This window comes from Ahaetulla prasina, chromosome 4, assembly GCF_028640845.1.
Source record: "Ahaetulla prasina isolate Xishuangbanna chromosome 4, ASM2864084v1, whole genome shotgun sequence".
NCBI classification, from domain to species: Eukaryota; Metazoa; Chordata; class Lepidosauria; order Squamata; family Colubridae; genus Ahaetulla; species Ahaetulla prasina.
In genome coordinates this window covers 25,226,745-25,253,685 of record NC_080542.1, presented here as the reverse complement: position 1 = coordinate 25,253,685, position 26,941 = coordinate 25,226,745, and the positions used below count along the sequence as shown (strand labels likewise).

General features: G+C 40.5%; 1 protein-coding gene and 1 long non-coding RNA gene across 4 annotated transcripts; one reads left to right on the top strand and one right to left on the bottom strand.

The window, feature by feature from the left end:
- Positions 1–273: 273 nt before the first annotated feature.
- On the bottom strand, positions 274–25,803 carry LOC131197431 (immunoglobulin superfamily member 1-like). Of its 3 annotated transcripts, none has more exons than XM_058181496.1 (9): positions 25,614–25,803; positions 25,444–25,479; positions 23,489–23,788; positions 20,807–21,109; positions 15,995–16,285; positions 12,084–12,251; positions 9,125–9,229; positions 6,972–7,009; positions 274–3,581 (listed from the first exon to the last, which is right to left on the bottom strand). In XM_058181496.1, the coding sequence occupies exons 1-9, from the start codon at positions 25,639–25,641 to the stop codon at positions 3,417–3,419; spliced, it is 1,434 nt and encodes a 477-aa protein (XP_058037479.1). In that variant the 5' UTR covers positions 25,642–25,803; the 3' UTR covers positions 274–3,416. The 3 variants fall into 3 exon arrangements, with proteins under 3 accessions (XP_058037479.1, XP_058037477.1, XP_058037478.1); XM_058181494.1 differs by having other exon boundaries at positions 12,084–12,374; positions 25,614–25,801; XM_058181495.1 differs by lacking the exon at positions 9,125–9,229 and having other exon boundaries at positions 12,084–12,374; positions 25,614–25,801.
- LOC131197434 (uncharacterized) lies at positions 9,236–15,900 on the top strand. The gene is made up of 3 exons (XR_009154950.1): positions 9,236–10,925; positions 13,346–13,455; positions 13,782–15,900. It is a non-coding gene; the product is annotated as an uncharacterized LOC131197434 (long non-coding RNA).
- Positions 25,804–26,941: the final 1,138 nt, after the last annotated feature.

The window sequence follows — 26,941 nt, the reverse complement described above, 5'->3', positions numbered from 1 at the left end:
TTATGACCCATGGACTTTAACTCCCAGAATTCCTGAATTAGCATGGCTGGTTCAGGAATTCTGGGAGCTAAAGTCCACAAGTCATAAAGGGGCCATAGCTCCCCACCTCTTTTTTAGACGATGTGGACATTTTTCAGGCTGATCCTAGGACGGATCACTGAATGGGAGGCTTAGAAATCTGGCCTTGACAAGAGAAATGAGACTTGCATTTTGTATTAAGATACCAACCTGCCCCGCAACCCCCAATCATGATAAAGGACTCACCCTGTAGCATGTTATTTATGTCTTTATTAAATTATAGCCATGACATTTCAGCAATTTTTCAGTTTGCCAAGGATAAAACACAACAAGATCACAGAAAATATGAATAATAAAAGTATAGAAACGAATACTAATGTGGACATACCCCATTTCTGAGAATGGAGAAGTTCCAGAAGTTCCCAAATTTTCATTTTAGTGGATTAGTCACAGGATATTTATATTGTTTCAGTAACACTTGGTTTATTTACATGTTAAAATATCACAACAGCTGAGGCTAGTGAATTTGTCAGAGCTCAAAAAGCTAAGCAAAAACCAATCTAGTCAGTAACTGGATGAAAGGCCATGAGGAATCCTAGGGCTGAAGGCTAGATAGAGTAGTTGAAAGAAACTTATGCAGAAGAAAGCTATGGCAAAAACAAATCAATGGTTTGAAAGAAAATTCTAGGTGGTCACCAGTTGTGGATTTCAACTGAGGAGAACCTTTATTTTATGGCAGTGTTGCGCAACATTGGCAACATTAAGATATGTAGACTTCAATGTAGATTTCAACTCCCAGAATTCCTTAACCATGCTGCCTGGGGAATTCTGGGACCTGAAGTCCTTACATCTTATTGTCACCATGGTTTAGAAACACTGCTTTACAGACTAAGTAATGTAGTACAACATTAATAGTCTAGGACAGGAGTGTCAAACTCACGGCCTGCGGGCTGGATGCATCACGTGTTGGCTCTGCCCCAGCTCAGTTTAGCAAAGGGGGAAAAAATCCCAGTACGTCATGTGACGCTGCTGTGAAGACGCGAGTTTGACACCCCTAGTCTAGGAGACCCTTGTACCCATTCAATCTGATTTAACGTCTTGGAAATAGATCTCAGTCTTCATTATTTATTACTCAGGGCTCTTCTTTATGGCAACCTGAAGCTGCTGGTCTCCCATGGCGAGACCAGTTTTTTCCTTCCATAATAAACATTTGAAGTCATTGTAAGGCATAACCAGTATTCTAAGCTTCAGGCTACCCGCTTAAAGTGACTCCACTTTCTTTTTAGAAAAAGAAAACCAGAAATAAAAAGGAAGAATTCCAAATGTAGGTTCAGGAAGCAGGTTTTGCAGAATTTAAGAGTTCAGAAGCTAACGTTGACTGTCCTTCTCTGTGTGCCAGCTCCAGCTGACAAGATCCCAGTAAGGCAATTTACTTGCTCTCCAACTGCTCCTTTGAGATGTGAATTGAAAGGCCAGGTAAGAACTATGAAGTTGACTTCATAGTGGGGTTTCATAAAATACTTTTTTGCAACTTGGGACAAACTTCCAATGGAGGTTCTTCAGACTAGCATGTATCAACTATGTCTTAGGGTGTGTACATCCAATGGCACTGACTGATTTACCACAAGGAGGTGGTGTTTGTACGAATGTGTTGGAAAATTCAGGATTTATTCTGTCTAACACTCTGCCTGCTGTTTGTCTAAGAAGAAATTGCAAATCTTGGCTCACTGTCTTTTGCTCTTCTCCCCACATCCACAGAACCCATGCATTAACTTTCATCTGATAGGATGTAGTCAGGTAAAGGCCTTGCCTATCCTAATTGTATATGCTTGTTAGTCACGAAACCTGCTTCACTAATCCTTGCTCAGATTCAATTGCCATTCTCAGGAACACATACAGAAATTCAACAAAGCCAACAGAAGGAACTTCAAATTACTCCTGTTTTCCCCCATTACAGTATAAAAATTACATCTTCTGTCCCTATGATCCTGAATTTGTCTTGTCACCAAGCCATTGTCCTCCTCTCCTCCATGTTGCTAAAACGTCCCTGTACAAGTTGCCATGGTCCTGCTACTATGCCATGGTGGGTCAACTTCCTTTCACTTTAATTTTCAAGAACATGTTCCCATTATTCCACCAGATGTGATCAGATTACCAGATGTAACACCTGAGATGAGAAAGGTGGCTTAAGAGAGTTACAGTTCCACTGGCTATTTAATAACCTATCAGCAGTCTCGAGCTATTTATCTGTCCACCCTCTTTTTGTTAATCTGTCACAAATTGCACAGGTTGAGGACACAACTGTCCTCACAAGAATCAGAACAATATAATCATCGTAACATCATATAGCCACTACAAAGGATGGGTTTTGGTACTGTTGGAAAGCTCTGGTTTTTAATTAAAACCTCACCTTTTTAATTATAGTAAGAATATTCAACTCAGCCTTGTCCATATCCTCGTTCTAGACTCAAAAAGATCCATCCTTGTATCTGGCAACTGAAGATCAGTTGCAAAAGGGGATTTTTCACCCTGATAATGAGGCTGGTTGATTGGGTATAAACAATATCTAAGTGCAGGTTAACTTGCTTTCACAAGGCCTCTAGTGGCTCAACAGACTAAGCCGTCTGTTATTAACACAGCTGCTTGCAATTACTGCAAGTTCAAGTCCCACCAGGCCCAAGGTTGACTCAGCCTTCCATCCTTTATAAGGTAGGTAAAATGAGGACCCAGATTGTTGGGGGCAATAAATTGACTTTGTATATAATATACAAATGGATGAAGACTATTGCTTAACACAATGTAAACTGCCCTGAGTCTTCAGAGAAGGGCGGGATATAAATTCAAATTAAAAAAAAAAGACATAAAATTCTTTAGTCAGGAAGTCAGGAAAAAGCAAGCAAGATCCAATGGTTTTGATAGAATTTCCTCTAGATGGAGTTCATATTTAAAAGCAAAAATATTCCTGCGTGGTCCCTTTTAAAAATACATTCTTTTACTGATCAGAACATCGGAGGAGTTTTTCCTTAAGTATTCCCTTCCTGTCGTGATTATGGTTATAGAGTTCTGATACTTGTAACTCCATAGTGAATCTTTCAGCAGCTCCCTGTCTGATTCTTTCTCCTATTGGCCCATCTCAGTCTTGGAGAAAGAATTGGACTTGAGCTACAGAATGCCGTGATTCAATTTGCAGTATCAGATATTATAATAATCTACTTGTGAAGACACCTATGGGCAGGATATGTGCTCGCCTGAACCCAGCAATCTCTCTGACATTGAACAATCAAAACCATGAAAGAGGAAGGAAGATGTGTACAGCAAGATGATCCCAACATGGGTATCTGTAATATAGATGGGTACACCAACATCTCAGAATTATCTTCTCTTCTGAATAGCCATCCCTATTGGTTCTCCTTAGTGCTTTCTTTGGCCACATTTGCATAGACACAGGATTCAGGGACTGTATCATAAAGGGTTGGTGGTCTTTTCACAATTTTCTGTGAATTGTGGTTTATTGCAGCATAAGAAACTTCATCAGGGGTTTCCTCCATGGAAGAGCTTAAGTACTGCAGAGAACAACAACAATAAAAAAAGACATTGAGAGTGCAGTATTTCTGCTAATGTTTCAACAAAAGCCTTTAAGTATACTCTAAAAATGTTAGGTGTGGCCTCTCCTGAACAGCTAAATAATGCTGGGATATTGATACTTAACCAAGAGCCAATTTGGTCTAATGGTTAAGGCACTAGCCTAGAAAGCAAGAGACTCTTAGCTGAAGTCCCTGGTGGGGCTCTGGTGGCTCAACAGACTAAAGCAGTCTGTTATTAACACAGCTGCTTGCAATTACTGCAAGTTCAAGTCCCACCAGGCCCAAGGTTGACTCAGCCTTCCATCCTTTATAAGGTAGGTAAAATGAGGACCCAGATTGTTGGGGGCAATAAAAGTTGACTTTGTATATAATATACACATGGATGAGACTATTGCTTAACACAATGTAAGCCGCCCTGAGTCTTTGGAGAAGGGCAGGATATAAATTCAAATTAAAAAAAAAAAAGTCCCACCAGGCCACGAAAACCAGCTGGGTGATCTTGGGCCAGTCACTCCTCTCAGCCCAACTACCCTTATGCTTTTTGGTGTCCCCATATGCCAAAAGAGGTGGTTTTATGTTATATATCATACCACACATTTTGTCACTTGCCTCCATGTTCTCCCAACAGAAACCTGAGGTTGGCGTGGCTATTAAAAGTAGATCACAATTCAAAATATTATGAATCAACAGCATTCATTCAATATTCACTGAGAGCTGTCTGGTGTGGTGGTTGGGATGCTGGTGTGTATGTATGTATGTATGTATGTATGTATATGTTTGTGTGTGTGTGTATTATATATATAATTTCCTTCAAGAGCATTATTGATGGCTAATTTTGTCAAAATCCCTACTCACAGTCACTGATGCCCTAGTCACTTCCCATCTTGACTATTGCAACACGCTCTACATGGGACTGCCTTTGAAGAGCATCTGGAAGCTCCAGTTGGTGCAAAATGCAGCAGCCTGCATGGTTTTGTGCAGACCCCGGTGTGCACATGTATCACGTCTCCTGTGGGAGCTGCATTGGCTGTCGATTTGCTTCCAGGTGCAATTCAAGATGCTGGTTGTCACCTTTAAAGCCCTTCCATGACTTGGGACCAGGTTGTGTGAGGGACAGTCAGTTGCCAGTCACATCTACTCGACCCATCAGAGCACGGAGACAGGGAATGTTGTGGGTCCCATCCCTAGGGAGATACACCTGATGTGACCCAGAAGAATGGCCTTCTCCATGATGGCTCCCTCTCTCTGGAATATCATTCCTCCAGAGATTAGAATGGCCCCTACTCTAGCACTCTTCCAGAAGGCACCGAAGGCCTGGTCCTGCCAGTGGGCCTAGGGAACGCTGAGCGGAATGGAGCACATTAAATGGCTCGTGTGAGGTACTGTAACTGGGGTGGGGGTGATTTTAGTATATTAATTTATTATATGACTCTTCTTTTATTAGTTTTATTGTTTTTTGTATGGGGTTTTATATTCTGTAAGCTGCCTTGAGTCGTCATTTGCGAATAGGCAGCAATATAAATTCCCTAAATAAATAAATAAAATACTATATGCAGGATTCTTGATCACATGGTTTCTTCCAGTTATCATTCTAATTATATAATCTGGAATTATAGAGGAATTCATTTTGATTTCATTTTATAAAAGACAGTGTAGAAAGCAGAAGTAGCCTCATGCCTTGTTCTGAGTTAGCAAATTTAATTGCACATTCTCATCGCTAGGCAAAATTTTACCCCAAACAATAATAAATGTTTGGAGAAATCATAAAGAAAGGGTTGTGATCACTAGAACTTTTGCAGATTAATCATGCACCTTGAAGTGACATGGATATTGAAAACCATTTTTGGTAATGTGTTGGAGAAGCTGATTTGGAATTAAGTATGTCTTTCAGTAGCTATTTTTGGTCCCTTGATTGATAAAATGCCATCAACTCTTAGTGACCGCATTAATCGACCTTTTCCAGGGTATGTCCCCAGTTTGACCCTTCAGATCCCCTCATGGTGCATCATTGTTGTTGTAGTTAAGTCTGTCCAATGTGCTGATGTTGGTCCTTTTCTCTTTCCTTCCATGTTTCCCACCATTATGGACTTCTCAGTAAGGTTGTTTTTTTGCATAATCTGGTCCCAACATGATAGTTTGAACATGAGTTTTTTTGGTGACTTAAGATTCTGATTGATTTGTTTTACGATCTATATTTTTTGTTTTGTTTTCTGGGCTGTCCTTGACATCTTCAAACAAGTTCTTCAACTTCAACTTTTGACCGAAGTTGAAAAATATCTACTTCTTCAAAGTCCAAAGTTTACTTCCATAGAATGTCAAAGAAAAATATTGCCTGCACAATTCTAACCTTTATAGATATAAACACATCATGGACAAGAATGACTTTTTCTAAAGGCTCCCCTGCTAAGTGCTGGTCTGTGGCATATTTCTTGATTGCTGGTTCCTTTATTGCTAATACACGTAGTCCTCAATTTACAACAGTTTGCTTAGCGAACGTTTGAGGTTACAACGGCACTGAAAAAAGTTATTTATGACAATTTTTCATACTTATGACCTTTGCAGCATCCCATGGTCATGTGATTTACATTCGGATGCTTGACAACTGGCTCACATTTATGACAGTTGTGATGTCCCAGGGTCATATGAATCTTCTGACAAGCAAAATCAATGGGGAAACCAGATTCACTTAACACCCGTGTTAGTAATTTAACAACTGCAGTAATCCACTTAACAAATGTGGCGAGAAAAGCTGTAAAATGGGGCAAAACTCACTTAACAAATTTTTCACTTTGCAATGTAAATTTTGGGCTCAATCATGGTCGTACGTTGAGGACTACCTGTAGTTGATCCTAAAAGGCAGAAGCTATCCATCACTTCAATCGCTTATGTCTGGCTGCTGTGCCTTTTGCCATTAGCTTGTTCTTTTTTATAGTTTCATTTTTTTCCTCTGTACTCCTTGCCTTTTGTTATTACAGCTTGCAGATCATTTGCATTTTCAGTTACCAGAAATAGCTGGTTTCCAGCATAGCATAGGTTATTGATGTTTCTTCTTCCAGTTTTAAAACCATCTTCTTCCAATCCAGACTCTTTCAAAATTTATTCAGCACAGGTTGAATAAATAAGGAGAAGGTATTCAGCCTTTGCTGACATTCAAACTTACCTTGAAAACTTGCACGCTGCTTGTGATCGCTTAGCAGACCCAGTAAAAACATTGGCCTAATATGAAATGCGAAGGTTTTCTTAAGGACAAGATACTTTTCCTTGGCTTTTGTGAAACTCATCTTGTTTTAAAAATGAAAATGTTGATTTATGATCTATAGATTCATGGATGACATGTTGACAATTATAGGACTAGGGAATGTTTCTTACCATCTTGGCTGGTACATTGCTTTCTTTGGTAACAGAGCCTGTAAGACAAAAAGATCTTGTGAAAATTTCTTCTTTGGCTTATTTTAAATGATAAATGCTGGTTTATTTTCTACACCCAAGCTCCTGGTCTTAACTGTTTGGCTGCATATAATCTGTATTAGGAGATTTCTGCAATCAGATAGATACATTTTACATTGCTTTCTGTACTCCACAGAAACACAGTGAATTTTCCAACAAAATTATGCAATTTTATAATTGGAAAGGTTCCAGTCTTCTGGAAGATTGAAGGACATCATCCAATGTGGTGTTCTCACCACAAAGGAATGTGGTAGAATTTTTGGGTGGGTTTTAAGGACAGCAATGGGAATGGAGCCATTGTCCATTTTTCACACTTACAACCATTGTAGCCTCCCCATGGTCACTAGATCAAAATTCAGACACGTGGCAAATGACTCATATTTATGACGGGTTGTAATATCCTGGGGTCACAGGATCAAACTTTTGCAAACTTTTGACAAGTAAATTCAATGGGGAAGCCAGATTCATTTTATAACCATGATACTACCTTAACAACTGCGGTGATTCACTTAACAACTGTGGCAAGAAAAGTCGTAAAATGGGACAAAACTCACTTAACAAATGTCTCACCTAGCCACAAAAATTTTAGGCTCAATTGTGGTTGTGAGTTGAGGACCACCAGTACCTGATTCACCAAAAAATGATCGCTTAAGGGGATTCCTTAAAGTTACCTTTCATCGATTTAATGTATTTGTAATATTTATGGACTAATCCAAGCTATAGTAGCAAACAATAGTTGCAAAATACAATAAATGATAATAGCAATAATATTAAATTACCTGTGGTGGTTACCTGACTGAAAGCTGCTGGAATAGTACAGATTTAACTTCCTTCCCAAATCAAAACAGTTTGGAGACATTTCTACTTCTACATCTGGTACTAAGCTGCTCCAAAGGTAGAAAATGGAGTTCTGTGCCTGCTTTCTGCAACCTGTTTCCTTACTGTTATATCTTATTTCATTTTTAAAGGAAAACACTTCTCTTTCTCACCAAATTGCATCTTTGTACAAAGCTACAATGGCACTGACAAAAGTGACTTATGACCATTTTTCACCTTTATGACCATTGCAGCATGCCCAAGGATCATGTGTTCAAAATTTGGATGCTTGGCAACTGATTCATATTTATGACAGTTAACAGTGTTCTGAGATTTTGTGATCCTCTTTTGCGACTTTATGACAAGCAATGTCAATGGGAAAGCCAGATTCACTTAACAATCATGACACTAACTTAACAGCTGCACTGATTTAACTTAACAATTGTGGCAAGAAAGGTCATAAAATGCAGCAAAATTAACTGAACAAATGTTTCACTTAGCAACAGAATTCAATTGTGGTCGTAAATTGAGGACTACCTGAGCTATGAATAGGTTTTTATCAAGTGAAATTCTTAAGCAAACAGAGGAGCATAACCAGTGGTGAAATCTATTTTTTTTTCCTACCGGTTCTGTGAGTGTGGCTTGGTGGGCTTGGCTTGGTAAGGTCATGCGACTGGGGGATCAACAGACAGAAACTCACTAAAAATGTCCTACTGGAGCAGGGTTGGACTAGATAACTTCCAGGTCCCTTCCAGCCCTGGATTATCCTCTGAAGCGGCATCTAGTGCCAGGTTTTGTAGTCCTTTCTTCCTTTCCTTTTCCCTTCCTTCCTTCCTTCCTCTCTCCCTTTCTCTCTCTCTCTCTCACTCTCTCTCCCTCTTTCTTTCAAAAATGGACACCCCCCCTTTTGGGCCTACACCAGGGTGAAATCTACTTACCTTCCCTGCTGGTTCATTATATGCAGAGAGTTAAAAATGATGTCACGGCGGGTAGCAGAGCCTCCCCACCACCAGCGCTGCTGGTTTGGCAAACCATGCCATGGGCACTACCTACTCACGCATACTGGACAGAACCGGGGGGGATTTCATCACTGAGCATAGCCTTATGTTCGGCTGCTGCAAAGCAATCCATCTTTAAAGGAGTCTTTGGTGCTTCTTCTGCTGGCATTGATGATGTTACCTAGTTTTGATAATGAAATGTCTGCCAGAAAACAGAACCTGAGCTACAAATATTCTCCTCTACCAATCCATATCTCTTACCTTTTCTTCTTTTTCTGCATAAAATGAGGATAAGCACCAAAAAGAGGACAGCCAGAAAGAAGAGGCACGCAGCAATGCTTGTCCATAGGGTTATTAAGGATTCGCCTGTAAAGCCATAGACATCTTGGATAGAAGGCTAATAATGATATCTAATAAATGCAGACCTGGCGATGAATAACTACCGGTACCTATTGTGATATTTTTACCAGTCCAGTCCACCCAATTTGTTTGTCTTCTCACCTTCCCTGGCTTAACAAGGACTTCTGTGGCTTAACGTCTCAACTTCCCTGGCTATTAAGTGTCTTAACAGCCTCTTAAAGATTCCAGGCAAATAATACTGGTAGCAAGGAAAACAATGGTGGCCTTTTCCCATTTATTTATTTCATTAATATCCTGCCTTTATTTTATACAATTTAAGGCAGAATACACAATGCTCCCTCTTCCCATTTTCCCATAAGAGCAACCCTATGAAGTGTGTTGGGTTAAGGCAGATGGATGGGCCCAAAGTTACCTATTTAGCTGCTGCATCTAAAGGAGGATTGGAACTCATAACCAATTTAGTTTCTAATCCACCATCTTAACCACTACAATAAAATAGCTTTTGAACTTCTCCTCCACTCACTAGCTCATTACTGTCAATCATCTACTGGGAAGAATACCAGAGCTGCCTGTTGGTTTTAAAATCCAATTTACAGACAATGCAACTTTTAACAATTTAGGCAAGTTGCACAACTGTGTTTTTCTTGAGGTGAGGTTGAATTGTGGAGTCCTTGGTGCTCTCTGAGCTTGATTGTTTGATTCAAGATAAGAAGGATTATGACCATAATCAATATGACTTGCTATTCATATGTAAACTTCGAGCTAATGTACTGGCAACAAATTCCTTGTGTGTGTCCAATCACACTTGGTCAATAAAGCAATTCTGTTCTATTTCCATTTCCATTTCTATTTCAAAACATATCCTCTCCAGCAGCCAACACTGAGAGAAGCAGGGATTAACACCAGACAAACAATCAAGCAAAGCAGAAAACAATACCCTAATAAAAAAAATATGTTAAGAAGAAAACCACTCACCCACCAAAACAGGCAGAGTAAACTACTGAAGCAATCGTTGTTGCTGATGATGTTACCTATAGTAGTTGGGTAATGTGACATCTAAACCACCAGCCTCAGAGAGCAATAAGGACTCCACTTCTGTTTCTTTCTGCATTGTTTTTCAATTAGAAAATCTTTTTCTGCTCTTGGCATAGTTCCATGCTTGGAGGTCCACCTGAACTGGTCATGTGATCAACTTCAGGGGACTGGTAGAGCCTGCAGCTGAAGCTACTGCAGGTACAGTTGTGACCAAAAGATTTCTCCTCCCCACCTCCCACAGAAAGGAATACATACATTGCTAACATCTCCACCCCTTCCACATTTTCTTGAAAGCACTTTCTTATCATGGGAATTTTAGCAGTTGCTGTCCACCATAATTATTATCATTAACGAAACCTTCTCATTTTATGGTTAACACAAACAATCATCACAAGTGGTTCACTATTTCATTAATAGTGTATAATCAGGGGTGGTATTCACTTACCTTCGTTACAGGTTTGCAAATATGAGTGCACGCGCCACCTCCGTGTATGCGCAGAGCATCAGAAATGGGACATGATGTCTGGGCAGGTGGGCGGAGCCTCTCACAGCCACCACTACCGGTTCGCCTGAACCTGATATAACCAGCTGAATACCACCACTGCCTATAATATGTATCTGTTGTAATCTGGTGATGGACTAACTCAGCAATGCAGATAAGCCTCTGGTACATATCAGAGCATGTGTCTACTCTCTCTTCTTTATTTCTTTATTTCTTTTATTTCTTTTATTAGATTTTTATACTGCCCTTCTCCCGAAGGACTCAGGGCGGTGTACAGCCAAAAGATAAAAACCTAATATATATACAATTAAAACAAAAATTTAAAACAGAGCATAATTACAAAAGTGGCTGACATTAAAATTTAAAATTTAAAATTTAAAACCCTAAAATAATAAAATCCCAATTAAAATTTAATAAAACTGTTAAGCCAGTCCCGCTTGAATAAATAAGTGTGTTTTCAGCTCACGGCGAAAGGTCCGAAGGTCAGGCACTTGGCATAAGCCAGGGGGAAGTTCGTTCCAGAGCGTAGGAGCTCCAACAGAGAAGGCCCTTCCCCTGGGGGCCGCCAGCCGACATTGTTTGGCGGATGGCACCCTGAGAAGAACCTCTCTGTGTGAGCGTACGGGTCGGTGGGAGGCATAAGGTAACAGCAGGCGGTCCCGTAAGTACGTGGGTCCTAAGCCATGGAGCGCTTTAAAGATGGTAACCAAAATCTTAAAGCGCACCCGAAAGACCACAGGAAGCCAGCGCAGACTGCGTAGCAGTGGTGTTACGTGGGAGCAATGAGTGGCTCCCGTTACTACTCGTGCAGCTGCATTCTGGACTAACTGCAGCCTCCGGGTGCACTTCAAGGGCAGCCCCATGTAGAGAGCATTGCAATAATCCAGACGAGAAGTGACCAGAGCATGAGTGACCGTGCATAAGGCATCCCGGTCAAGGAAGGGACGCAACTGGCGAACCAAGTGTACCTGGAGACGGCCGCCAATTTAATTTAATTTAGCTTTTTCTCAGTCTCTTATGTTCATTAATTTAATTTCCATAGCCTATTAAAAAAATGGAAAGTCTAGCTCTCAGTCTATCTGTCAATATTTCTGTCTCTCTATCTTTACTTAATGGCAACCACAAAATATTTTCAAACGTCCCAAGATAGGCACAGGGCAGGCCCACCTATTCCTCCTCATATTCAGATGTGTATGGCTACCACATTGTGCAGGCAATGTGTCCCATATCCCACTGTCTTGGTTCAAGGTCATCCAAAAAACAAGTCTGTCTCTGATTCACTGACAGGGCAAATGGGGAAAATGAAATACGTTGACATCCTACCTTCTGAAGGCCTCTCCAGTGGGTCACTTGGAACTGACCAGACAAAGAGGCTGCTTTTATGGTGGTACTGGCAGGCATAATTTTGTGTCTCTTCCAATTTCATCCAGTGGGGAGTAAAATTCACCGCCTTTTCCCCTGGCTCCGCAGCTTTGTAATCTATCTGTTCCCCTGATTTCAGAAGAGCAAAAATCAGATTTGGTTCTGTTGCATTGCATTGTATGGAGACATTTGCTTCTGTAGCACCTTGTTCTGCCTTTATAATCTGGATGGAAGGCTTGGTCAGGCTGGGATCTAGAAGGGAGAAAGATTCAGTGGAACCTCAGAGACCAGTATCTCCCGTTTCGCTCAACCACAAATAACATCTCTCCCTTTTCAGTCTTTTGCCAATAGAAGGATCCTCTTCACCATTCTCACATATATATTTTTTCCAAATATTTATAAGAAAGGCTAGTTATTTCTCCTCTACTCCGTTATTCTATCCAGCTGTCCAAATATGCCTTATATTATATTCTGTCTCTTTAAAGTGATGTGCTAAACAATTTAGCTTACAGAGAAGACTAGCATAAAGCAGAAAAGATGTCAAAATGAAACTATAGATGCTCAGTGCATCCTCTTCTATCTATCAGCCAAAGCAGGGTTAAGTTTAAAGCATGGCTGGGCAATTAATTTCCCCAGAGGGCTACATGAGAAGCAGGGACTGTTGTGGAGGGCTGAACCAATAGGGCTCTGAAGATGTATATGCACCCACACATGAAGATATAAACTCCTGTTTTACAACCTTGTAATCTCTTTAATTACAGTCAGGAACATATATACATTTTTAAAAAGCAGTTGTCTCCAAAATAACAGCAATGCAGTTATATTGCATGCATGGCATATACTTATTTACATTTGATTCTTAATTTCCAATAGACCTCAAGAGGGTCAGACAGGGGCAGCCAAAGGGCCAGATGTGGGTTAGGATTACACATACATATCCCTGCTACTGCAACTGAAATTTTGTACATCTAATAATCTAATTAAGACTGTGATCCATGAATGCATGTTTGACCCAATTAAAGTGGCTTGAGCTAAGAATACAAATATTAAAACTAATCAAGTTTCATTTATGGAGAAAATATAATCACCAGCTTTAATTGGAGAAGGGAACAAACTTTTTGTATAAACTCAACTGTCCAATCGCAGCATTTCCAAGAAGGACAGGGAAAGGTTTTCCCTTAAGACCTTGAAGAGCAAAAGATTATTTCCAAATTTCATTGCAGGAGAAACCTTTATTTCAAATGGCAAACCTTGACTGAGGACTTCTGGGGAAGAAATGGCAAACTGAAGATGGAGTCAACCCCATCCAGAACTAAAGATGTTAAAGAATGTGGTAAGTTATTAAAATTATTTATATATATTGTATTGAAGGTATTGGAAGGGAGAAATTTTCTGACAGTGAGAACATTCAACCAGTGGAACAGCTTGACTTCGGAAATTGTGGGAGCTTAATCACTGGAGGCTTTCAGGAAGAGATTGGACTGCCATTTGTCAAAAATGGTGTAGGATCTCCTGCTTGGGTGGGGTGGGGGGGTTGGACTAGATGACCTACAAGGTCCCTTCCAACTCTCTTAATCTGAAGGGTGAAGTCATTTCTTTATATATTTCTCTTCTTTTTGTTATAATTTTGTTGTGCCTCGCCCGCCCTCCTCTCCTCAGCTGGGCCCCTCCCATCTCCTGCTATCTCAGCCAGAGACTGATAGTGAAGAAGAATGGCCTGGCATGCCTCCAGCCCCCAGCCCTGGCACCATGCCCGGACAGAATGAGCAAACAAATCTCCCTCCTACAGTGTGTGAGCAAGAAGCCAGCCACGAGCTAGAATTGCTGGCAGCTGAGCAGGAGGACAAAACGTGGACAGATCCCCGCTTCCGGAGAATGGAGAGGCGATGTCAGCAAAAGGAAGGGAGGGGCAGGCCTGGATAAGTGCTGAGTCATGGAGCCACAGCCCATGGCCTATATAAAGGATCTGCTTTTTGGCATTCCTTGAGTCAGACAAAGTCTCATCTGGTTGCTGAAGTCACACCTTGGATTCCTGCCTGCCCTGAGAACTCTGACAGGAATTTGGCAAAGCTGCAGAGGCTTCATGGCCACGCTTGATACAGACTTCCCAGACCCGGCCGTCGGAGGGGGAGTGGGACACGACAAATTTTGTTTTTTCTTCCTTTTCTATTTTTTCTTTTCTGCACTTTCTATTCTTTATTTTTTACTTTATATTTTAGTTTGTATTAGTTTTTATCGTGTGTGTGTGTGTGTGTGAGTGTGTGTGTGTGTGTATGTATGATTAAAAACTAACATATGTAAAAGCAGGGAGCAACCACACATGCTGATCTTGGTGCTTTGTTGGTAATGAAACATTTGCAAGAAGGGGGATGCACTGGATCAGAGATTTAATGATGCTGGAACTCCTGGACAGAAATGATTTGCCCTTCGGCAGTTTGAGCCCGGCTCCATGAGACGGAATGAGCCCCTGTCGCTTGATCCCTGGCTCCCCGTCCACCCAGCAGTTCAAAAGCATGCAATATTGTGAGTGAATAAATGGATACCACTTCGGTGAGGGCTGCTTTTGTGTGTGTGTAGCTGCCTAGCTGCCTTTGTGTGTGTGTAGAACAAAAACTGGTGTTGGACCTGGCTGGACGGGAGGCATCTCAACATGAGGTGAAACCAGCAGAGGAACCCAGAAGAGCCAGCAATTCGTACCATTAGTTAACTGGTGTAAAAATAGTTTGCCCCCCAACCCCGCAGTGCACCAAGGATGGGTATGCAAGTGTCAAACAAAACGAACTAGCAATTTAGGCTGTCAGGACTGCATTGTGTCTAGCATGTTCAGATTTCTCTGACATTGTATGCCTAATAGTAGATAATAAAGACTAACTACTATTGACCTCACCCCATTCCTAAGAGGTCTGTAAGGGGCGTGTATAAGAGCACCAACATGCCTACCGTTCCTGTCCTAATGTTACCTTTGATAGTTATTTCATGCTTATACTTATATATACTGTAGTGTTTGACAAATAAATAAATAAATAAAAATAAAACAAATGTACTAAATAAATTAATTTGCAAAGAATCCAAGCTCAGGGAAGCATCAAGGGCTCTATTTATGTCTCTTTCTCCACCTGTGTGGCTTAACAGGTTGGGCTTCACACTTCCTGTAGTAGAAGTGATGAATCCATGCACATATTACACTGGCCCTTTTCTTCTGACCCCACACATGCTGTTTTCCACCTCTACTTATGGGACCGCCTTCTGCTACCGAATACCTCCCACCGTCCCGTACGCTCACACAGAGAGGGGCTTCTCAGCGTGCCGTCCGCCAAACAATGTCGGCTGGCGGCCCCCAGGGGAAGGTCCTTCTCTGTGGGGGCTCCTACCCTCTGAAACGAACTTCCCCCTGGATTACGCCAACTGCCTGACCGTGAGCTCAAGACCTATTTATTCATCCGTGCGGGACTGGCTTCGTGATTTTTAAATTTTTAAATTTTATATTTTTAGAGAGTTTAATTTTAATAGGATATTGTTTTATATCTCAACCCATATATAATAAGTTTTTTAATTGTTGTTTTAATTGTATATTGTTCTATTTTTTTATTATGGCTGTGAACCGCCCTGAGTCTTTCGGGAGAAGGGCGGTATAAAAATCAAATAAATAAATAAATAAATAAATACAGTATATGTGTAGTGCAAATGAAGTTGGCTACAATTTTTTCACTTTCTCATTCTGATTTTTTTTTCCATTCTTTCCTCATTAAAGCATCTCATCCTCTGGTTTCCTCAAATGGTTCAGGATAATGGTCCCCAATTTTTACTCATGGTTATTATTCAGAATATGGGTTTGGAAGAAAGTGGGGATTGGGGAAGAGCTAATTCCTTACCTCTTACTTGAAGCTGCAGAGGGTCACTTAACTTTGAATACACAAAGGGTTTATTTTTAAGCTGATAGCAGCAACTGTAGTTTCCTATGTGTTCCAGCCTGACTCCTGAGATGGAAAACTCAGCCAAGGAACTGTTTGGTTTTGTCCTTTGAGAAGTTATGAAGTTTGTTGATTTATAGAGGGAGTAGTTCAGGCCATCCTCTGGCCCCTGGCAGTAGATCCAGACATTTGTATCAAGCATTTGCTGTCCCTTTGGTTCCATATAGATGTCAGGCTCTGTGACCCTGGGGTCTGAATGCAAGAAAATATTAGATAAAGAGCAAAGGCATTAGAAGCACCAAATGACAAGCTTTAAAAGTGGCAAGGACCTACAATTTCTCCCTCTTTTAGATTTATGCAAAATCACTAGCTGGGAGGAATTTGCTGGATAGGAAAATAAACACAGAGAAATAAGGATCATTAAACGAACAGCTTTCCTGAACTTTAACAAGGTTTCCCATTCATTTTTAGCTTGAAAATAATTTTGGATTTCCTCTGGAATTTTATCTTTAACCTGAGCGTTCCATAACAAACTCATTAACTCCATCTAAACATAATTTCTTAATCATTTTAGAACATAGAATAATAGAGTTGGAAGATATCTTAGAGGTCTTCTAGTCCAACCCCCTGCTCGGGTAGGATATCCTATATACCATTTTGGATAAATGGTTGTCCAGTCTCTTTCTGAAAGCCTCCAGTGATGGAACACCCACATCTTCAGAAGGCAAGCTATTCCATTGGTTGATACTCACCGTTAGGAAATTTATCCTCAACCCACTCATTCTTTCTAAGGTTTATTTTGCTGTATGTTCATTCTCTTTATATGACCAAACCACATATTTCTTTCATAATCGTCTCTCATTTGTGCAATCCACATTTTTTCAGCATTCATTCATTCATTCATTCATTCATTCATTCACTCATTCATTCATTCATTCAAATTGTAAGGCCACCCATCACACATACCTAGGGCCTCTGGTGGCTCAGCAGACTAAGTCTGTCTGTTATTAACACAGCTGCTTGCAATTACTGCAAGTTCAACTCCCACCAGGCCCAAGGTTGACTCAGCCTTCCATCCTTTATAAGGTAGGTAAAATGAGGACCCAGATTGTTGGGGGCAATTAAGTTGACTTTGTGTATAATATACAAATGGATGAAGACTATTTCTTAACACATTGTAAGCCGCCCTGAGTCTTTGGAGAAGGGCGGGATATAAATTCAAATTTTAAAAAAAAGTGACTCTGGGCAACTCACAACAATTAAAAACAACAATCTAACAAGTTAAAAACCTATATTTGATTATTGAGCCTCTTGTGGCTCAACAGGCTAATGCAGTCTGTTATTAACACAGCTGCCTGCAATTACAATTACTGCAGGTTCGAGTCCCACCAGGCCCAAGGTTGACTCAGCCTTCCATCCTTTATAAGGTAGGTAAAATGAGGACCCAGATTGTTGTGGGGGCAATAAAAGTTGACTTTGTATATAATATACAAATGGATGAGACTATTGCCTTACACAATGTAAGCCGGCCTGAGTCTTCGGAGAAGGGCGGGATATAAATTAAAAAATAATAATAATTATGTGCCATTAAATGATTTTCAGTTCCTAGAGACCACATATTTCCTACCACATACATCTACCTTGGTCTTTCATCCATGATATTCTAGATTCATATTCCTTAATGCATCATGCAATCATAATATATAATAAAAGCAATTTTTTCAGTGCTTTGTGCAATCGGTGTAGTGTGCATTCTTTTAAGAGGACTTGGAAAATAATGACTTAGCCTATTTTGTATATATAGCAATAGCACTTAGACTTAAATACTGCTTCAAAGTGCTTTATAGTCCTCTGTAAACTGTTTACAGAGTCAGAATATTGCCCCCAACAATCTGGGTTTTACCCACCTCAGAAGGATGGAAGGCTGAATGAACCTTGAGCCTGCTGAGATTCGATCTGCCAAATTGCAGGCAGCCGGCAGTCAGCAAAAATAGCCTGCAGTAGTGCATTCTAACTACTGCACCACTGAGGCTCGTATGTATGTAAGTATGTATGCATGCATGCATGCATGTATGTATGTATCTGGAGCAAGTTTTTGTAGTGGTTAAAGGATCAGGCTAGAAACTGACAGACTGCGAGTTCCAGTCCCTCCTTAGACATGGAACCTACAGGAGATCATGGGCCAATCACCAGGAGACTGTGAGCTCTAGTCCCTCCTTAAGCAAACCAAGAGAGAATCTTGAGCCAATCACTAACTCTCAGCCCTAAGAAAAAGGTAATGGCAAATCCCTTGTGAAAATCTTGTCAGGAAAACTGCAGGAACTAGTCCAAGCAATAACCAGGAGTCACAAATTAACTCAAGGGCTTTCATTCTACAGCATGACAATGCTGTACTGACAATGCTGCTGCCCTACAAAGTGACCTTGACTTTGTGTCAGAATGGTCAAACAATTGGCAACAATTGGCAACTTTGTGTCAGAATGGTCAAACAATTGGCAACTCTAAATCTCAACCAACAAATGCTCTGTCTTACACATTGGCAACGATGGTGGATATGACCTTGTAGATGACCCTCACTCTGTCAAGGATCTAGGAGTACTTATCTCCAATGATCTAAGCCCCAGAGCTCACTGTAATAGCATTACCAAAATGGCATTAAGGGTTGTTAACCTAATCTTGCAAAACTTCTTCAGTAATATCGTACTGCAAACTAGGGCATACAAAACCTTTGCTAGACCAATTTTCGAATATAGCTTGTCTGCCTGGAATCTGCATTGTATATCCGACATTAATACAATTGAATGAGTCTAGAGGTATTTCATGAGAAGAGCAGTGGTGGGATTCAAATTTTTTTACTGCCGGTTCTGTGGGTATGGCTTGGTGGGCATGGCATGGCTTGATGGGCATAGCAGAGGAAGGATACTGTAAAATATCCATTCCCACCCCATTCCAGGGGATGGATACTATAAAATCTCCATTCTCTCCCCACTCCGGGGGAAGGTTTGTGCAAAATCCCCATTTCCTCCCGATCAGCTGGGACTCAGGAGGCAGAGAATAGATGGGGGGGGGCAGTAAGAGGTGGTATTTACCAGTTATCCAAACAACTCAAAATTTTTACTGCTGGTTCTCCGGAACTAGTCAGAACCTGCTGAATACCAACTCTGGAGAAGAGTACTCCACTCCTCTGCTCACAATAGAATACCTTATGCCACCAGGCTTGAAATTTTGGGCTTGGACAGCCTAGAACTATGCCGTCTATGGTCTGACCTAAGCGTAGTACACAATATTATCTGCTACAACATCCTACCTGTCAATAACTACTTCAGCTTTAACCTCAATAATCCACAGGCAAACAATAGATACAAACTCAAGATAAACCGCTCCAAACTCGATTGCAGAAAATACGACTTCAGCAACAGAGTGGTCAATGCCTAGAATCAGTGGTGGGATTCAGCCAGTTCGCACCACTTCTGGAGAACCGGTTGTTAATTTTCTGAGCAGTTTGGTAAACTGGTTGTTGGAAGAAATCATTAGGGCAGAGAACCGGTTGTTAAATGACTTGAATCCCACCACTGCCTAGAATGCCTACCTGATTCTGTTGTTACATCCTCAAACCCCCATAACTTTAATCTTAAACTGTCTACTGTGGACCTCACCCCATTCCTAAGAGTCTGTAAGGGGGCATGCATAACCACCCCAGCGTGCCTACCATCCCTTGTCCTATTATCACCATTTATTCATACCCATTTCCTGTGTCCATATCCATGTTTATACTTATACCTGTTATCTCATACATTTTTGACAAACTAATTTTCTACCGTATCGCAAGATCTAAAATGGACACCTAACATCAAAAATGTCATCAAAAAAGCACAACAAAGAATGTTCTTTCTGCACCAGCTCAGAAAGCTCAAACTACCCAAGGAGCTGCTGATCCAGTTCTACAGAGGAATTATTGTGTCTGTCATCTGAACCTCTATAACTGTCTGGTTTGGTTCTGCAACCCAACAAGACAGACACAGACTTCAGTGGATAATTAGAACTGCGGAAAAAACAATTGCTACCAACCTGCCTTCCATTGAGGACCTGTATACTGCACGAATCAAAAAGAGGGCTGTGAAAGTATCCTGGACATAAACTGTTTCAACTCCTACCCTCAAAATGACGCTATATAGCACTGCACACCAGAACAACTAGACACAAGAACAATTTTTGCCCAAACACCATCATTCTGCTAAACAAATAATTCCCTCAACATTGTCAAACTATTTACTAAGTCTGCACTACTATTAACCTTCTCAGCTTTCCTATCACCTATCTCCTTCCACTAATGACTGCATGTTTGTATCCTTATGATTTATATTGACTGTTTCCTAATATGATTTGATTGCTTATTTGTACCCTATGACTATCAAGTGTTGTCTTTTATGTGCACTGAGAGTATATGCACCAAGACAAATTCCTTGTGTGTCCAATCACACTTGGCCAATAAAATTTTATTCTATTCTTCTAAAATAAGTAAGTAAGTAAGTAAATAAATAAGCAAGCTACTGCCATACAATACAGGGAAGATCACACTATGATTATTACATCTGTATATTCTTTGATGTTCAAGAGAATAATAACAAGTTAACTGAATCGCAGATGCAGGAAGAGATGAAGGAAAAAGAAAATTCAAGTGCTAATATTATTTGTATTCTAAGTACAGAAAATGCAAAAACGCTGAACTCTCTTTTGTGAAGCAACTGTGAAGAATAGGAATCCACATCTTACCTGTTATATTGATATATATTTTATTACTGAACTTCGAATATCTATTGTCACCCTGGTGCCGGTTTTTTAATTGATAGTCACAAAAATAGATTCCTCCATGTGGTTCTTGGGCACTGGTAATAAAGAATTCAGTCATTTTGTTCTTTGAAAATTCATTTGCTAGTACATTTAAAGCACCTTTTTTGAAGAGGTTAAATTGTACAGTTTGGTAATATTCCTGTTTGCACTGGATGGTGACTTCTTTTCCTAGGACAACCAGGCTATTGGGGATCACTGAAATGGAGGGGCTGGGAAAAGATTGTTCTGAGTAAGGAAAAAAAAAAGAGATGAGATTTTAATACTGCGATATTTGCAACAGCCCGAGCTTTAAAGTGGCAAGATATGTGCATTTCAGGAGAAAACAACTTTGGTTAGGTCAAAACCCACCTGGGAAAGAAGGTAAAGAATCAAAATAGGAACTGTGACCATCAGCTGAACTAAACCTCTCCCCTTTTTACCTGTGTTGCTCATGAGATGAATGTAGAAATATTGTCGCAGCCACCAAGTTGCCTTAATGATCCCATCCTGGAGACTTTGACCAGGCAAGTGTTATAGTAGCCCCTTCTCAATTTTTTAAAACCATTTTTGCTCTCAGTGACAGAATGGATGGTGATCAAGAAATGAAACTTGATCAGTGACCACTTGCCCAGGGATTCCTTCCTTTTTCAGCAGAAGAAGAGGCAAAAAGAGTACCATGTCTATTTCTCTTTATTGGGGTGTCAAACTTGATTTCATTTAGGACCGCATCAGGGTTGTGTGACCTTGGGGGGGCTGCGGTAGGTGTGGGCAGCTTGACATCACTCGTGTCAGGAGCACCTGTTGTGGCCCAAGCACTCCTGAGCTCCATTTTCAGCTGCAGTGGCCTCCTGCAACTTTTCACCAGCAAAAACAGAGCTCAGGAGAGTTGCAGGCGGTCTTCATGAGCTCCAATTTTGGCTGTGACAGCCTCCTGCAACCCTCTGCTAACGGAGCTTGGGAGGGCTGCACTTGGTCCTCCCAAGCTCTGTTTTTGCTGGCAGAGGCACCATGGGTGATCTGGTTTCCAGAGTGACTCCACTGTCAGATCTAAGCACCCCACAGGCTGAATCATCCCCCTGGGCCTTAAGTTTGACACCCCCACTCTATATAGTTCTTGGTGTCTTGATACTTATCTCATCTTAGATAATGCCGCCCCTTGTAACTAACCATGGCAAAATCATTCCTCAACAATGGCCATTACCTATTTGTCTTCAGGATATTGACTTCAACTGATCTCCAGTTGGTGAGAGCTACAAATTATCTCTTGCAATAGTAAAGTGATGGTTTCCCCCTGATTTTGATCCCGGCTATCGGCAGGCGGTAAAGAAGTAAAGTCAGCTTGGCTTTGCTTATTTTTATTTATTTTTTAACAAATTTATCTAGCCACCCAACTTACACATAGGTGATTTAGATGGCTTACAAAATTTAACCACCCACTTATCTTTATCTTCAAATGATAGGGAATGAGAGCAGTAGGGTAGATTAGACATCAGCAACGGGATAGCAAATTCATGCCAGTATAATTTCCTGCTGGCTTAAGGACAGGTAGAGAGATATAAACTATAATATATTCCCTTAAACTTGCAGGGATGAACAAAGCCATGCAAATTTATGTTTTCTTCTCTCACTTTGTGGGGATGAGGGCAGGGGACGGACAGATATAGCAGCAGGCACCCTTGAGAAAGCTTCTTAATTTATCTGTTGATACTACAGGCTAAGCTGGGTGTCAGAAAGCAGTGAGGTTTGCATTGATGTTACCTAGTTTGGTAATGAAGTGTCTGCAAGAAAATAACCAAGCTCAGAGAACACCCTGGGCCTCACAGTTTAAGCTACAAATATTCTCATCTATTGATAATTGTTTTCCTTTAATAGTATGAAAAACATGCCTTTCATACATTGTCCTGTCTTGATCCTGAAATTTAGAAGGCATTATTTCCAAGTCTCCCCACTCCCCCATGGAAATATTGGGGTGGCTGGAAAAATGAGGAGGAATAAATGGATTACAGCTCACGGCAGCATATTAGCTGATAAAGAGCAGCCACTCGACCGGCTGAGCTTGGCTGAACAAGAGTTTGGAATGATCTCTTGAGACCTTGGGAGGAAACAGCCTTGGGGAGAAAATGGCAATTTCCGACTCTCCTGCATTTTGGAGAATGCAGACTTTGGTTTCGATTTATAGGTGTAGGAAATACAGGTAGTCCTTGACTTCTAATCACAATTGAACCCAAATTTCTGTTGCTAAGTGGGACATTTGATAGGTGAGTTTTGCCCCATTTTAAGACCTTTCTTTCCACAGTTGTTAAGTGAACCGCTGCAGTTGTTAAGTTAGTACCGTGGTTGTTAAGTGAATATGGCTTCCCCATTGACTTTGCTTGTCAGACGGTCGTAAAAGGAGATCGCGTGACCCCAGGAACACTGCGACTGTCATAAATATGTTCCAGCTGCCAAGCCTCTGGATTTTGACCATGAGGATACAGCAGTGATCATAAGTGTGAAAAGAGTCATAAGTCACTTTTTTCAGTTCTGTTGTAATGTCAGATGGTCACTTAACAAACTGTTGTAAATTGAGATTTACTTGTAGCTACATTAGTCTCATGGATAAAAGCAGCATGGAAAAGGACTTACCTCGCACAAAGATAGAAACTGACTCGCTTAAGTATGACGGTTCTGAAAGAAGGAAATAATATCCACAATAGTAGTACCCCTGATCTGATTGCTTGGCACTGAAAATATGAAATTCAACCTCATTGTGCTCTGTTTCGTTACGATATATCGTTACGAGATGACGATTAATTTCTTTACTTAGATAGAAAGCGGATATCACTTTTACGTTCCCGTCCTTCTTGCAGCCAATGTTTATATTCTCTCCCACAGCAACCACGTTACTGGGATTCACTGAGATGGAAGGTTTGGGATGAAGTTGTCCTGGGTAAGAGAAGAAGACGAAAGAGGCTGTAACATGGAGAACCTGAAAGCAGTTGTTTGTGTAAGAGATTGTTAGGTTATACTTTTAGCCAACAAACAATATTTAATGTGGTGTGTGAGGGCTATATATGAAATTGTGCAAAACCTGAAAAAAGTAGCAATATTTCCTTTGCTCAGTGACTCACACCCACATGAATTGCCAGAGAGAGAGAGAGAGAGAGAGAGAGAGGGAGGGAGGGAGACTGCACTAATGCAAGATACTGCAGTTATTTGAAAAGAAAAATCATTTGGGCCCCTCTGGTTCCAGGAGTAAATCCCAATAGACTGCGGGATTCCCCCCCCCCCGCTCCACCCTTTTGGGGAGCACAGGGCAGAGTTTGAACACAGCCTTCTCTCCTCTAACACCTTGTTTTGATTAAAATCATCTGCCTCCTGAGAAGAATTCCAGTCAACCAAATCTCAGAACAAGCAACTCAGAAGTAGCAACAAATCTTAGAAGTCTTGAGTAATGAATTTTGGAAACTCCATCCATATACTGTATTTTTCGGAGTATAAGACGCAGCTTAGTTTTTGGGGAGGAAAATAGGAAAAAAAATCTGCCTACCAGATATTCATCTGGCTAGCATCCTTAGTCTGGTCAACTTTAGCACATTAGTTTGCTGGTTTTGCTTAGGGATAAAAAACAGCTTCTAAAGCACAACTGATCTTTGGAGAGAGAAGCTTCCAAGAGAGGTACACATCACATTTTTGAAAAAGTCGATGAGAGGAAATACTCAAGAAGGCAAGAGATGAACCACTGCAATACAAGGGAGAAGAATACAATACAAATGGCAAAAACTTTGGGATAGGAAGTATAAAATGACAATGGCCACCTCGTATAAGGAAAACCTATACAAAATGCTTTGTATAGCCACCAAGGCTAGCAAAGATGTCTAAAAATATGTCTGCCAAATGTTGGAAATGTAATCAGACTCCAGGTACTTATTATCATATGTGGTGGACATATGTGAAGGCAAAGAAATTCTGGATGAAAATTCATACGTGGTTAGAAAAGGTAATGAAGTAACATATAGGTCTAAAGCCAGAAATGTTCTTGTTAGGTAGACTACCAGAAACTACAACAAAGGGACTACATATTTAATATTTCATGTGTTGACAGCAGCAAGAATTGTATTTGCACAATATTGGAAAAATAAGAACATCCCCTCCAGATGAAAATATAATTCAGAAAATATTAGACTGTGCAGAGATGGATAGACTGACATTAAAAATAAAAGATAAAGCAGATACAGAATATTACTCAACATGGGATCTGTTTTTACAAGTGGTTAAAGATAAGAGGTAGAAATTAGAAGAAGAAAGATTATTACTATGTATAAGTAAAAGTTGAATTAGTATGACTATGAATATAAATAAGTTAACATAATTATTTTTGTTATTATAATTGTGATTTTACTATTACTATTATTATCAGAACATTTGCTATTTCTCTGTTAAACCAAATGGACCTAGACAATACATTGTTTTCAAAGTATCTATGTATAATTAAAATATAAAATATATCAAAAAAGAAAAATGGATTTGTTTTGGGGAGACCCTGACATGTAATTCTCATTTTACATCCATTCAATAGTTGCGTGTCCCTTGAGACTCACCTTCAGCCGTCCCTCTGTGCTGAGTTAGCCACCATCCTGATAAAAAAAAAAAAAGATGTCAAAATTATTGTCAAAATATCTAAGCAGCAGAAATTGACACTGGATCTTTGACCTTGGCATCATGTTGCCATCCCTACTGCTCCCATCTTCTGTTTACTTGCAATACCAACCTAGGAACAGATTGAAAATGAGCCTCATGCTGGGATTTTTGTAGGCAGCAGAACTTCTGGCTTTCTAGGTCTTCTAACTTGTCCTGTCCTGTTGCTCGGAAGAACAGATTGGTGCTGAAATACGACAGGAATTATGGAAAAGATCTTGTCTGCACATCCCCAAAAAACAGCTTAATTCCGACAAAAGCTTCCTTATTCTGCCTGATGATTCTCTAAATTTCTACAGTTGTGAAAGAAAATAAAGAAAATACAGGAAGTGACAACAATCTATGGGTGTGTTGAAATGAAAGAAGTGAAGCATCATTTGCAGTAGACCCAGAGTTTTAAGGCTCTGAGATATTCCCTTTGGAGTCGGGGAACAAGGAAACACTCCTCCTGAAGATCCAGAAGTGAATTATCAAATTTTTCTACCATTGCTTAGCAGATGGAAGAAAATAGACCTAGAATCATAGGGTTGGAAGGGACCTTGAAGGTCTTCTACTCCAACACCTTGTCCAAGGTAGGACAATCCTGTACAAGGGCCGGATAGCTCAGCCTGGTAAGGCCTGTTATTAAGAACACAGAAGCCTGCAATTACTGCAGGTTCAAGCCCGGCCCAAGGTTGACTCAGCCTTCCATCCTTTATAAGGTAGGTAAAATGAGTACCCAGATTGTTGGGGGGGCAATAAGTTGACTTTGTAAAAATATACAAATAGAATGAGACTATTGCCTTATACACTGTAAGCCGCCCTGAGTCTTCGGAGAAGGGCGGGGTATAAATGTAAACAAAAAAACAAAACAAAAAAAAAACAAGTGGATATCCAATCTTTTCTTGAAAACCTCCAGTGACGGAGCACCCACAACTCCAGGAGGCAAGTTGTTCCATTGATTGATTGTTTTCATTGTTAGTTGCAGGTTAGATTTCTCTTTGATCAGAGAAATCCACCCATTGCTTCTTGTCCTACCCTCAGGTGCTTTGGAGAATAAGTTGATCCCATCTTCTGTATTTCCAGCACCCCACAGGTGCTGGAAATTAGCTATCATGTCCCCCTGCCCACTTTAGCCTTCTCTTTGGTAGACTAGACTTACCTAGTTTCCTTAGCCATTCATCATACAATTTAGCCTTCAGATCCCTTATCATCTTTGTTGCTCTTCTCTGTATTCTTTCTAGGGCTGTAGCATCTTTTTTCTATCTTGGTGGCCAGAGCTGGACACAGTATTCCAATTGTGGCCTCACCAGTGCAGTAAAAATTGTAATAGCAAGAGCACTTAGACATAATATATCACTTCACAGTGCTTTACAACTCTCTTTAAGCAGTTTAGAGTCAGCATATTTCCCCCAACAATCT

What these genes read in the sequence shown, in the direction of transcription:
- LOC131197431 (XM_058181494.1), bottom strand. Translation starts at nt 25,641, where the DNA reads ATGAGGCTCATTTTCAATCTGTTCCTAG. An exon ending in CATTTTCAATCTGTTCCTAG is followed by an intron (nt 25,480 to 25,613) that starts GTTGGTATTGCA and finishes TTTTTTTATCAG; the next exon opens with GATGGTGGCTAACTCAGCAC. An exon ending in AATATATATCAATATAACAG is followed by an intron (nt 16,286 to 20,806) that starts GTAAGATGTGGA and finishes TCTTGCATTCAG; the next exon opens with ACCCCAGGGTCACAGAGCCT.